Genomic DNA, 14,249 nt, shown 5'->3' with positions numbered 1-14,249 from the left:
CGCTTCCCTACTTATCATTGTATCTCCTGATATATATATAAAGCTATGGAAAATTAAAGACGCTTAACTCGGATACTTTTTTTGGTCATTTATTCTGCATACAGGTGTCATTTTGAAAACAAACAAAAAAAGGAGAGACCCCAAGTCTCACCTCAACATGTTTTCTTAATGCTCATCATTATAAACAGGCACAAACAACAACAAAAAAAAAAAGGATGAGATGACAATGGTGACAAAACACAACGAAAAATAAGTCCAATAAACACACATGTAGAAACCAGGGACGACACACAACAGGACGGGGTGACGTCGTCACACAAGGGGAGTAAAAAGCAAACCAAACGCGAGCAAGACAAGAGACATTCATTGATTAATGAACAACAATCCTTTGAAACTTTCTTTAAACCATGTTTGAAAACAGTAATGTGGAACAAAATTAACATTCACAAAGGAAAATGCAGAACACCTGATATATATATATTTTTTAAGCACACACGACTCCTCAGGGTTACACTCTTAACTTGTTCAAGATTAACTTTAAAATTTGTAAAATCATCCTTAAGTTATGTTGGAACAGCTTCTTGCCGAAGCCCTACCAGTGTATAGCCATTTTCTTTTAACGATAATAGAGTTGGGTTTAACTTTAACTCTGACCTTTTATGTTCTGTTAGTGTGTTACAGTAAGTTGCAAAGGGATGGAAGCTGGGAAGTTAATATGGTATCTTAGATTTTCTTGGGGATAAAAGCCAGTTTCGGCGTCGTGGAGGAAGAGAGGAGTTAAATCGACCGGGACTTATGGAGAGGAGGCCGTTCGTGAGGTTGGTGGATGAAACAGAAACACTTGAATGAGCGGAGGGGATGTTTTAAAGAGAAAAAGTCGGTGGGAGGAACAGTGAAACGACTCATGGTGTGCAGTCTGTGCGGGCCTGCAACCATCTGCAGTGATGTATTATCTCATGCAACTCGTACTGGTCAGTCATTCCCCTTTCAGTCTACAATCTTAATTTAAAAAGAAGGAAATCAGATGAAGTAATCTGACATCACAAAGCAGAAAGAGATCGCTGACATGCAGGTGTGGAAGTTCTGAAATAAACAGCACAGGCTGGCAAAAGTATCGATTGATTAGGTTTCTTTTATTTCAATTGGGTTTTCTTCATATAATTCAAGATATTTTATCACACTCATTAAAAAAAGAAAAGAAATGTGAGCCCCTGAGGATGTTGGTACTTTGATAAAAAGGGGCGTCTGTAGTTACATGATCAAGATTACCAGTGCGAGACCTGGACAGGCTGCGGTGCACTGTCGTGGTGTGGTAGGAGGTGAGATGGAGGGATGGGGGTTGGTGGGAAACCAAAACCAGCACTCACCCTGACCCAGCAGTGAAGCCGCAGTCAGACCGAATTTCAGCTGTGGAGATTAACTTGTGTAGCTGCAGGAGCTGGCATGGCCAGCAGCCCATAAAGTTGTGAATTATACCGCGTTTTGTAACATGTTTTTATGTCACAAAGCAGCATCCAAGTAAAAAAAAAAAAAAAAGATTATAAATCAAAATTTCCTGAATGAGATCCAATCTTTTCTCTCAAACTAGCTGGACATCAGAGCCTGAAAAGACTGGAAAAGCTAAATCCGGTCTGACTGCGCCTCGGTATGATCACGGACAGCATCAGGTAGGTGTTAACCTGCTTATCCGACTCGATCTTAATGTTGGATTTCCACTAAAACTGACGCAGGAATGAAAGAGGGAAAGGCAGTGGCAGTGGAAGTGATGAGGGGAGGTGACAGCTGAAAATAAGAAGAAGCAAAATGAGGTAAAAGTGGAGAAGAACTGAGGTTGTTTGGAGGTGTCAGACAAAGGTTGTTTAAATAAAAAAAAACACAGGGAATGTATCGTATGAGTCAGTGTTTCTCCCTCCAAAAGGCTAAGACTTTGTGCGTGCGAGCGCTTGGTAATGTTACTATCAAATCAGTGTGTTCGGTTTGAGTGCTGTTGGGTTGGTCTGCGTGGAGAAGCGAGCAGTTTTAGTTAAGCAAATTCTTTATTATCAAATCTGTGTGTTTGTTGTCGATGTGTGTGGAAGAGAGAGGGTGGGGTGGGGGGGGGGAGCTCATGGCTGTTTCCTGTGGGAGAATAGCAGATCAGAGGTGAGAGGTCAGTGTCTCAGGGGGGGTCACAGTGGGGATGAGGTGAGGTCAGATTCGGGGCAAATACTTCTCGATAAATTCCTTTACATCCTGCATCTCCTGCAAGAGAGCAAAAGAAGAAGATAAAATTAAAAGGAAGTCAACATCAATGGCAAAGTCAGAAATGAATCAACCCCGTGGCGGCACAGTACCTGATGACAGGAACTGTGAGAGAGCCCTGGGTAGGTTGAGAAGGTGATCATCTGAGGGTTGACTATGGATTTGAGTTTCTTTGCCGTCAGCGCACCAAACTCCACCGGGATCATGGAGTCGCTCTCACCGTGGCACTGCAGGATCGGGATGTTCTTGTGGCCGCTTGATGCCTAGAGACAACAGACATGGGGCTGACTTAGGACAACGTCCACAGTGAGGCAGATAAATGTTAAAAATATTCTTCTCCCGGGTTTGGAGGAGTCAGTGAAACTGTGACTGTACCGATGGGAAATTCTTGTGAAGTGGTAGCCAGCAACTGAGGGCCACAACGCCAGCCAACTGATGCTGGCAGGTCAAGGCGGTATACAAGGACAAAGCCCCACCCTGAGGAGAAAGAGGGAGATTTATTTACTCGCATTCATTTACATTTTTTAATATATGATGCCACAAATATGACAGATCACATAAGATATGAAGACTAACCTGAGAGAAGCCACCGAGCATTATACGGTGTGGGGGGATCCCGTTTTTGGCCTCGTAATCTATTATGGCCTTGACTGGAGGAAAGCAAGAATAAATATGTTAAAGTGTCAAACAAACCCTTCAGATGTTGGTGCTGCATGGTTCACAGCCACTTCTGTGTTTTTAGTACTTTCTGTACTTTTTTCGAGTTTCTTTCGACTTGGAACTAACTAATATACAAACTACTTTTTGATACATCACCAGGCTACAGAGGGAGTACGGAGAGTTTAGCATCACAGAAACATGGCTGAATAAACTCACTGAGGGCTGGTAACTCTGGACAGCTGAAGACAGACAGGCCAGAGTCAGAACTGGGTCGCTGCAGGAAGGACTCAGCTTTTCGTACACAGGGGGGCGCCCACTCTACCACTAGGGCGCCCTTATTTAGAGCATTTTTCTTCCCCACCTTGTATACTGTGAGTGGCTGTAACGGGTTTCCACGGTGTGCGATCAATAAAGTCTATCTTATCTGATCTTATTAACTTTTCCCAGGTTGGTCTGGTGACAGCAGACAGACGTAATCGTACTTTAAGGATTGTTTTCATGCACTTCCTCTGTTTAAAAGGAGCTGTTGTGCTCTCTGACCACTGGGAGGAGCCTCGGATCTTCAACATTCAACATTTCTGAATGTTACGAGGTCGAGCTTGAGAAGTGAAGAAGAGAAGTGCTCTTTTTATGGGAAATAACAAACACAGAATAACAGCAGATCCTTTTAAAGTTGATGCGACGTCCTTGTGGACCAGCGCTTAAAAAACACTGAACTCACTGTTGTCTGCTGCCTTCTTGATTCCAGATTCGTCCTCTGGAGTGTCGGGGGTGAGACCCTTGAGGTCAAACCTGCACACATGCAGAAGCGAGCGTTTTAAGGAAATCAATAGACACAATCGCAGTATTGTCAGTGCCAATATGAGAGCCTATTGTGGTTTCCAAGGAGACAATAGCCCCCAGTGTTGAAGTAAACGCCGTCTCTTTTAGCACGCCAACTCACCACGCGGGCATACACGTCTTCATGTTGAGAGTAACGGGCATTCGGGGCCTGCAAGGGGGAGGAGATGAATGAAGACATGACGGAGATCAGCCTCTACAAAACATATGACACGCTTATCTGTATAAAGTATTGGTTTGAAGCTACTTTTGAATTCTGACAGGAAAAACTGTTGACAGGTTAATGTTGTACTTCACTCCACGCAACTACACAGAGAAAAATATGTTCATTTTTCTCCCTGCTGACAGTCAAAAAATCAGACGGAAGACTTACGCGTGGGGGCAGATGAACTTGACATGAGGCAGCTGGATCCCTGTCAGAGTGTCTGCCCACCCATGCCTGACAGAAAACAGAGATCAATGAACGTCTTTGTTTCTAATGCGCAAACATTACATGCAACTCACTATGATGTACAACACAGCGTGCAGCAATCATGTGCACTTGAGGTACAATTAGGCACTTAAGAGAAAAGCAGCCACTGAAGGGGAGAAGCACCGACACGAGTTAACATCTGAAGTGAATCACCAAACATCCAGAGCTGATTTGAGCAGCAGCAGTTTAGTGCTGCACAAATGTGGGCATCAATTATTGCATTTACGCTTTACTAGCTGCTTTGTGCAGCTCTCTGACCGGCTGAATAATTCATGAATACTGAACGTAGTGCTACAAAAACCAACAGAAAACACTGAGATGTAACTACATTAGTAATTACAAGTTTCATTTATTGATTTTTACATTTAACATTGATGTTTGAACGTGTTAAGTTTGTTTTTACCTTTATCTGTTGAAGGTTTCTCACCCTAAAATAGTTTAACACTCGGACGTAGCGGCAGGAGTGGACGGGATCTTTAACTATGACATCTTAGACTGACATTTTATTAAATGTCTAAAACAACACGTGTAGTAAGCTCAAACAGAAATATTACACATGGTAAAAATCATCCTCTGAGGTGGTTTAAGTATCTCATTCCTCTTGGTTACATCGTAGTTGTAAAGGAACTCATTTATATTTACTCATGTGGATACATCAAGTGTAAATAATGATAATTAAATCGTGTATCCTGTCATCCATTGATGGTTATGTTTTGAAAACACTAAAGTCAAAACTTATCGTGGCTGTCACGCTGTCTTTGTCCGTTCTCCACGCGACTTCAAACCCGACCAGGAGCGTTTCAGAATCATTTTGCACTCTTGACTTTGTTTACCTGCTCAATATGTAAATGTTCTACATAGTTTTGGTTGTTTTTTCCAATTGCACGTTTGCACAGGGTATTTTATTTTGAAAAGCAACGCATCCACATCACGAAATCTGAAGCAGGAAATTCGTTTTCCAGAAATGCAGACACTAAAAGTATAGTTTGATAATACATACATAGATAAAAATACATTCATAAAGAAAGCACAAAAACATGAATTAAGATTAAAACATCACTCACCCGGTGTCTCCCAGCCCATGAAGGAAAATCACCTGCAGCACAGACAAACAGAGGTCAGCACTTTCATCTATATCCAAAGAAACTGGACACATTCACTGCTGCAGGGAGGAAACCAGCGAACCGTACAGTACGTCCAGTTCCAGCGCTACTTTGCAGGGGACACATAAAAACACAATTCATCACATTACACCAGTCATGTAGTACACAGTGTACTACACTTTCCTGCTAAAGCGTGCACACTTGCTCCAGAGAAAAACAGGTGTCAATCTCTCATCCCTGCCAAGATAAGCTCTCGCTGCCAGTTTCCCCACAGAGGAACCATGAAAGGGAAGAACAACAATTTAAAAAGCTGGCGAATCTCTGCTTGTTGGCTGGAAATCAGTCACCCAGCGGCCTTCGCAGAGATCAAAACACTCTGCTTCCATGTAGGGTTTGAGACGGGCTCCAGAGCTTTGATCCTCCGGCTCTTTTTATTTTTACACTCAGACACAGCAAAGCATCTCCACCACGGATCTGCTCACCGTACGACACTTGTTACACCACCTGTGACAGGTGCAGCCACAGGTGGGACTTCTCATTACCAAGGCAAAGAGCCTGAAAAGACATGCATTCGGACTGGATCAGGCGCTGCTGGGAATGTGTCTATTTGTGCTAGAGCAGCTGTGAAAAAAAATTATGATCAGGAAATAACTTTTCATTTCACCTGGCTTTATCAAGGCTGACGCTCCCTCACTTTCATTCACTGTCTTTGTCTCTCAACCACTGCTCACTTTCTCCCTCTCTCTCTCTTAAACCATCGGGCACAAATCAAATGAAACTTCTTTATGTCACTATTTTGACACGTAAACTGCGAGTCAGACTCAGATTCAGAAGCTGGCTCATGAACTAAACAAAGCCAGAACCACAACAGGTAAAACATCAGAGTTTTAGTCCATGAATCCACCTGGATAGTCTCAGTTTCAGAGGCTGACTGCGGAGATGACATACAGTAAGTGAGTGAGGGAGCGCCGGCACCGATAAAGCCGGTTAATCTGTGAGAAGTCGTTTCCTGAATGTTCTGAATGTTTCACAGCGGTTACGTTCAACACGAACAGCCACACCCTGGATTCTGCATTCTGGAGGATGTCACTGTCCCGAGATCAGTGGGGAGGTTTTACTCTGTCATGTTGCGCACCTTGGAGAATGGACAAGCCGACTGTGCCGGCTGCTGAATAACAACTATTCAGCAACAACAACAAGCGACCAATTGTGCTGCTTTGAAAACATCAGATGAGATGGGGAGTTTGAATATATTTTATATATCAGGTCAGTTTTGTGCTCTCTCTCTGTCTCTCTCAAACTGGTCTTTTAAGTAGCACATTAAGCTGTTTCAGGAGGGCCCTGCAACATTTGCAAAGTTTTTTTGGTATTGTGTGTGTCAAAGTTTCATCATCTACTCCATCTACCATCATCTGAGTTTACACTGACATATCTGGCGCACTGTCTGTTAGATACTTGTAGTTGTCACAGTGGAAAAAGCTATGATTCATTTTATTTTGAACTCTCTAAAGTGTCCTAATAATCAGTTGAGTTGTTTGTCTACCAGCCGCATGCAAACAACCTTTTTATTCTCATGAGGTGTATGCAAATATCTCTGCCTGGCAAAGCCAAGCTGAGATCATGATAAATGACAGTTGTGAAGACTGATAGAGAAACTGAGTGATATGTGAGAGAAGTCTGACTCACTTCCCCATTTCTGATGCCCTGGCACCACCCATGAGCCAAGGTAAAAGCCCAGATTCACCTTTAATATCAAGCACCACAGAGCAGAGATCTAGTTTAATGCAGCGAGACGAAGGCCCGGGAGGTCTTCAAGAAATATCGGCTGAGAAAGCAAAGCTTCGGGCAGCTTACATCATCTAAACGTCGTGTTTGAAGCGTCCTTGAGCTGGACTGTTTTCACCCATCCTCAACCACTCAGCGATGAAGATGAAGATGTTTTAATGTTCGAACTTACCACCGCGGTGGTCCCGGACTCATCCCCGGGCACCGTCACAGCCTCTGCGAGAAGCGGCACAGACATGTTGTTGCCACACATACACTGTAGGAGGTGCTGGAGAGAGACGAGAGGACACCAGAGGTCAGCTGACGACAGATCACACAGCGTGGACACATAAAATCTGTAAACAAACAAACACTTTCATTATCAGGTTATCTGACATATATATTCATAAACTTGTTCATTCTCTCTCTTGTTAAATTCTCTGCGGTTCTTCCTCTAACCAGCGTCACTGTTGGTGCATGTTTTATGATCCTTTGTGGTTTTAGCTTATCTTGTTTTTTTTTTATATTGTGGTCATCAAGTTTGTTTATCTAATTATTTATAGACCCGTTCACACGTAGCTCCCTCGTATCACTGATTTTTCTGTACGTAGAGTTACTGTGTTTTGAGTAGCCAACAAGAAGCAAACAAACTGCCCCCAGTGGGATCAATAAAGTTGTTAAAGCGCAAGTAAATTGATATTATTGTTTATATAAAACAGCTGATAGAGCATTATCTTTTAAATTCCCAAATATACACATACATATTTTTAGTTTTCACTCGGATCCAAACCACGTAAATGACTTCAAACAGGTGGAAAAACTTTAAACTAAAAAGGTAAAAACGTGACACTCAAGCATGAAACTTTGTCAAACTGTCCTACAAAAGTTGATCTAGTCAGACAAGTTGCACCTCCTCAGCAGTAAATCATACCATACCTCTGACGTTGATCTTAAAGCTAACTGAAGACAACACACACCTGTCACACACACATACATACACGACGGGGTGGAGGTGTGTTCAAACCCTGACTTTACAGTCAGCGTCTCTATTTGTTAATAATCTGTGGAAACTCTGCAGACGTCTGCAGGCCCGCCCTGATTCCTCGTAGGTGTTAGACCACATTCAGACAGGATCAGGCTGCCGGGAAGTGTGTCTATCTGCGTTGAACACAACAGCCACGAACAAAAACAAAAAAATAATCAGGAAATAACTTTTTATTTCGCAGATTAACTGGCTGTATCGATGCCGCCGCTCGCTGAATAAAAAGCAAACATTCAAATCACCGGGATGTGTTTAAACCCTGAAACAAGCAGAGCGGATTCAGACGCGCGTAATGGGCAGTGTTGTGCACAGTGGTATCGGTCGTGTAGTCTGTCAACAATGACAAAAACGCCCCGCGTTGACGGTTACAACTGTGGCTGGTCTACAGCACAGCCGTCCAGTCCACTGACAACAAAGCTGAACATACCAGTCGTACACGCCGACACATAATGAACCTGAAACAGCAGTTATGAGGTATGTGTTTGTGCAGTCAGCAAGTGACAAGACTCATTAACTAAATAAAACCCCGCTCTCCTCCTGTGCTGTACTCTCAGTGAGTCAGCCATCGATAACAGGCATTAGATGGGGGTTGTGGTTTTACAGTAACGGCGGGCAGTAAAAGCCTTCGCTCCTTAATGCCCTTTAGCTTTCTGATGATGTGGGACGGGCGGGTCCGTCTGATTGGTAAATAAGCTGGAAAACAAAGGTTAATGTGTAAACCCTGAGCGGGATTATACGCTTACGGGTGTTAAAATTGTTACGGCCGAGCAGCTAAACGCCGCCGCGTGTTTGCTCTCCGGCAGGTGACAAATTATCATCTGAAGGTCACGCTCGCAGGTATAATACGTGGAAGTCGGCGGTAAATGACTGACTTTAGTGGCCAAGCTGTGGACAAAAGAGGGTTGTTTTTGTCCTGCATCCTGACCTTTGATGAATGAGTAATAGTGGAATAATAACCAGGCCGGGTTAAATGTTTTCTTTTAGTGCAGTGCAAAGTTCTGGATCTTTAGCGGGAAAATAACCACATGGATGAAGAAACTGGGTACACTTACTCTTTTACTGCGGACTCAAGTACTTCTATTTTATACTACTTTATACTTTTAATTTGCTTTTTAACAGTTATAGTTACTACCAGAATTAGATTTCAAAATAAAACATGTTATACGATAGTAAAATTCAATGTACTGTTAAAAATGAAACCACTGAAACTATTTGACCTCTAGCACATTTTAGTTCAATTCTATTTGTTCATATAACGCCAAATCATAACAAAAGTCATCACTGTGACACTTTCCATATAGAGCAGGTCTAGACTGTACTTTACAAAGACTCAACAATTCCCACCATGAGCAAGCACTTGGCGACAGTGGCAACCTCGAGCAGGGAGGTGGTTTCATTTAAACAAACATTTGAGGATTAAAGATCCAATATTACACCAGGTTTTGGTGTAATATCGTGTAATAATCGTCTCTCTGCCCTTAAGATTCATCTTGGAGGGGCCTTACTCTTACTTAGGTTGGGAAGAATTGGACATAACTAGCTGTAAATCCACCTGAAGCAGTTACAACACTAAAATGTTGCATCAGTATTACCAATCTAACATCAGAGGCAATAAGCCGTCACGTCTACGAATACCCTGTTACGACTTTTACTTCCTCTATAGAGTTTAATCAGCCTCTCACCACTGTTCTCCGTTGGTCCACGCCCGCCAGGCATTTCAGAAGCGCTTTGCTTGCCAGACTTTGTTAACTTGCTCAGATTTGGTCATTTTTCTGCTTTATGAGCTTGTAAATATTTAAACACGATGATACGTTGATACACCGTTTCTCTTTTGGCTGTTTGCTGAGCAGAGCGACGCTTCAGAAACAGGCCGCAACGCTTCTGGTGGGATTTGAAACATTGACTAGAACGGTGGAACACGTCACACCCATACCCGGTGTAATTTAGCCGTTAGATGGTGCAAAAAGATGTAAGTAAAAACATTTTATCGACCCCTGTGAGCATGAATACGTTGGAGAAACTGACGGGAACAAACTGTACCGTCATTAAAATGTGCATCACAAGATGTACGTTCACTGTCAACAAATTCTAATTTCAATGTTTCACCCTTTTTTTCTTTATGACAATTATGTAATTGAGCTGCTCTTTGGTGGGAACACGCAGAGCCTCATAGATAATAAACGAAGAGGAGTGAACAACAGAAAGAGATAATAAGAAACGATACAGAGGAGTGAGAGGGACATTTGGTAATCTGTTCAAACAAGTAGGACAAAAACCCAAAATAGGGAGCGTATGCAAAGAGCCGATTAATCACTTTATACTTTCCCCCCACCTGTTATTATTCAGCAGATTAACAATGACCTGTAACGTGACCTGCCAACATAAAGCAACACTGTGTGGGTTTCCGATGCACGCGCTAAGAAGCAATGGCTCACTCTGAACACTTCTGGAGGAGGCCGGTGGTTAAAAATAGTGCCGTGCTGTGTACAAGCATCTAATCGAGTTCAGATTGGGTCTAAAAAAACGACTGAAAACAGGGCTTGTTCTCGCAAACAAACTCAATTTAATCTGCCACTTGTCGTGACTTGTTTCTAACTGCGTCCGTCTCCTGACTGTTCACTCCTTAAACAGCTGAGCGGATGCAACAACAACGACAAGCGGATTATTAATGTTTCCATTATTTGTAATCACGAATATGTCACATGTTTAGCTCAGGGGTACAAATCACAGAAATTCCTGATGCTTGCGCTCTGATCTGTGACGATTATGTTTGTTATCTGTTAATCATGGTAATGGATTAAGTGATTGGTCTTTATTATATCAGAAGCTATTCCCAGAGCCCATGGGGTGAAAATCAAGCAACAACCTCCGTGTCTCTGAAATGAAGCCAACGCCGAAGAGCCTGAGACTGGCTCCAGAAGTCAGAAGTCATATGCTGACCGTTCTTTACACTGTCAGTGGGTGAAATCTACTAATAACTGCTGGTTTTATATAATAAATCGGTCTAAAACTCACAAATACAGAAGAAAATCCACCAGAGTTTCTTAAGAAATAAATGAAGTGACAATCAAAATGTTTGCCAATTAATATTCCGTTAATTAACTCAGTGTCCCTCAAAGTTTTGACACCACATATAAAGAGTACGCGTGACATCACCCACAGGTTTCTAAAGAGCTTGTGTTGGCAGCTCGGCCTCAGCCGCCTCCTGGTTAATCTAGAAATTGGCAAAGACGTGGATCATCAGCGGACCTGAGGCGGGGTGGCCCCCTGAACGTGTTCTTGGCACGTTCCAAATGGGAGGAAACCCCCGGGGGCAGACCCAGAACCTGCTGGTGGCCCCGATCTAGCCAGGGAACGCCTCGGGATCCTCCAGGAGGAGATGATGAAAGGTGAACGAACTGCTACACCTGCTGCCACCGAAATGGACGGACTTGGAAGGCAGAATATTTAATTTAAATTTAAATATGTACACAACAAAAAGATGAGAGTGGATATCATCTTTCAGATGTTTTGATTTAGAGTAAATATTTGTCTGATATCAAAGCCTGTGTTGTAGTGAAGTGATACTTTATTTTACCGTGGCAAAGCACCAACAGTGACACTGTCACAAGATTAAAAGAGTGAAAACGTTAAGAGGATGTAAATCAACGGGACTTTCCCTGGATATTATTTTTAGGTGACAGGAACCAGTAAAAAAGAAAAAAGATGAACACCGCCTGTGTTAAAGCTCATCACGAGCCTCCATCCTGCATGACTCCAATTACATTTAAGTCAAACACACACACACACACACACACACACACAAACAGAAGCGTGCTGCAGTCTCTGTGTGGACGGCCAACACACACACACACACACACACACACACACACACACACACACACACACACACACACACACACAGCAGGATGCTGCATTCAGACAGCTCTGTGCTCAGTGGCTACGGATGGCTGCAAACAACAGGATAATATGCGGCACTGAGTGACAGGCATCCCCCCTCCACCTCCACCTCTCCTCATCCATCATCCACCATCCACCACCTAAACCCTGCTCGGTTAGCTTAGCGGGTCAAAGACACAAGAGCAAGCCGAGGACAGCGAGCTTTAGACGGCCATCGACTGAAGGGAATGAGGCTGGAGCAGAGGAAGCGGGTGGAGGAGGAGGAAGGAGACAATGACTGCTGGTTGGAGCCCAGCTCTCATCCTCAGTAGTGAAGGCATTCAGCAGCACAAAGCAGTCGGGTTTAATCCCGGGTTAGCTACACACACACACACACACACACACACACACACACATATATATATAAAATAACCCGGGTTAGTCGTAGTAGAGCTGCTAGCTCGCGTCGTACACACACACACATTCATTGTCTTCAGCCGGTGTCTCTCGTTAACCGTTGGGATTCAAATTCAAACCTCAAACACGGGCTAAACCCTTAAGCACTAAATAAAAAAAAGAAGAAGAAAAAGAAAAAGGACTCGGTCTGGACCGGGATAACGTGTTAGAAATCAAGCCCCCGCGGCCCGTTAGCTCGGTTCAGACTCGCACTCACCGCTTCGCTGTCCCGATTCTCGACGGAACGGAACTTCCGCTAACTGCCCGCACACAAGCAAGGGGGAGGGGTGGGCGGGAACAGAGCGCCGTGACGTCACCGCATAGCAACGCCCTAGATCACGACCATGGTTACCGCTTCAAGATTAGCGCTAATATTATTAATTTCTGATATAAAATCAATGATTAGGACGGCAAAATTACACATATACTCAATAAATATCAATATATGATCGATATACAGTGGCTGGAAATGACTTAAGTAGCGTCAATAACCTTGTAACTCTAAATAAACCAGTTAGGCACCAATGTTAGCTAGCCAGAAATAATGTAAATTAATATTAATAAATTAAATAAACACCCTACAACATTCTAACTTTAAGACAAATATATTTTCCCATCTCAGACATAAAATCTCTAATATTATTATTAGTATTGTTTTTTCTTTTTTAATATTATCATATTTTTTATTATTTATTTATTTATTTTCTTTTTTATAGGTATGAGACTGCTATTATTTTAATACTTTTTTTATCTGTTTCATTTGTGAAGTGACCTTAGGTGTTCTGAAAGGCGCTTGAAATAAAATGTATTATTATTATTAATAATAATATTATTATTGTTATTCATGAATGTATTTATTTGATGATAATATTCTTCACTGCAGTTATGGAAATATCTATATATGATTATAAAATGTATTTGTAATTAAATCAATATTTTCCAATTAATTAGCTATCCCTGACAGTAATTAAATAATTACAAATAGAAGAATTACATAAAATAAAAATGCACTTTTCCTTAACTGTAACTGAAATGGACACTTTTTTTTTGCAGCGACCTCGTCATTTTTTGGTGGTTCAGTGTACCGTATATATTATTCATTATTATCAAATATAACGCATAAACTACATACAGTATATACCCACTTACATGTATAAACTCATCTATTATATTATTTGATGCAGAATAAGAAATACATGATCACTTTTTATTTATAAGAAAGATTAATTTTCTATTTGTGAACTTTTACTAAAGGTGAAAAAGAACTGGGTCTTGTTTTGTCTGAATTAAAGATTCCTTGAATTAGTAAACAGTGTTTATTTCTGACTAGATAGGTATCGGTAGTCAGAATCTGTGTAATGTGATCATGTTTTGAATGAGCCAAAGACGAGAGAGGATTTTTTACTGATGCCAGAAAGAACAAAATTATAATAATCTAGCCAACTAGGCACGCATGACAATTTCCAGATTTTTGGCAGTAGGAAATCGTCTGATCCATGAAGCATTCCTGAGATAAGAGCAGGATTGAACCACTGAGATAACGTGTTTGTCTAACATTATACTGCATGTAAAACTGAAACATTTTAGAGCACTGCAGGACAGAAACTGGTCAAAGAGGTCCAGCTCTGTCCTGGACTGCCCCCTAGACTCCACAGAGGAGGTGGGGAAGACGAGGATGTTCACAAAGCTCATATCCATCATGAAGAACTCCTCTCAGTGGAGGCCTTAAACTGCTCCTTCAGCTACAGACTGCTACTCCCACCATGAAAGGAGGATTATTCTCCCATTTTGG

The 14,249-nt window shown here is 42.2% G+C and overlaps 1 protein-coding gene across 2 annotated transcripts; it reads right to left on the bottom strand.

Moving 5' to 3' along the window:
* Nucleotides 1–75: 75 nt before the first annotated feature.
* On the bottom strand, nucleotides 76–12,778 carry lypla2 (lysophospholipase 2). Of its 2 annotated transcripts, none has more exons than XM_010745692.3 (10): nucleotides 12,675–12,778; nucleotides 7,274–7,436; nucleotides 5,278–5,309; nucleotides 4,115–4,180; nucleotides 3,845–3,892; nucleotides 3,623–3,693; nucleotides 2,818–2,891; nucleotides 2,617–2,718; nucleotides 2,334–2,504; nucleotides 76–2,241 (listed from the first exon to the last, which is right to left on the bottom strand). In XM_010745692.3, the coding sequence occupies exons 2-10, from the start codon at nucleotides 7,352–7,354 to the stop codon at nucleotides 2,191–2,193; spliced, it is 696 nt and encodes a 231-aa protein (XP_010743994.1). In that variant the 5' UTR covers nucleotides 7,355–7,436; nucleotides 12,675–12,778; the 3' UTR covers nucleotides 76–2,190. The 2 variants fall into 2 exon arrangements, with proteins under 2 accessions (XP_010743994.1, XP_010743995.1); XM_010745693.3 differs by having other exon boundaries at nucleotides 7,274–7,369; nucleotides 12,675–12,776.
* Between the last annotated feature and the right edge of the window lie 1,471 nt (nucleotides 12,779–14,249).

The sequence above is a fragment of the Larimichthys crocea genome, chromosome XIII (genome assembly GCF_000972845.2).
Source record: "Larimichthys crocea isolate SSNF chromosome XIII, L_crocea_2.0, whole genome shotgun sequence".
Lineage (NCBI taxonomy): Eukaryota > Metazoa > Chordata > Actinopteri > Sciaenidae > Larimichthys > Larimichthys crocea.
Note: the sequence above shows the minus strand (reverse complement) of the source record. Positions and strands in the feature narration are given on the sequence as shown.

What these genes read in the sequence shown, in the direction of transcription:
- lypla2 (XM_010745692.3), bottom strand. Translation starts at nt 7,354, where the DNA reads ATGTGTGGCAACAACATGTCTGTGCCGCTTCTCGCAGAGGCTGTGACG. An exon ending in AGTCCGGGACCACCGCGGTG is followed by an intron (nt 5,310 to 7,273) that starts GTAAGTTCGAAC and finishes TCTGTGCTGCAG; the next exon opens with GTGATTTTCCTTCATGGGCT. An exon ending in TGCTCGGTGGCTTCTCTCAG is followed by an intron (nt 2,719 to 2,817) that starts GTTAGTCTTCAT and finishes CTTTCTCCTCAG; the next exon opens with GGTGGGGCTTTGTCCTTGTA.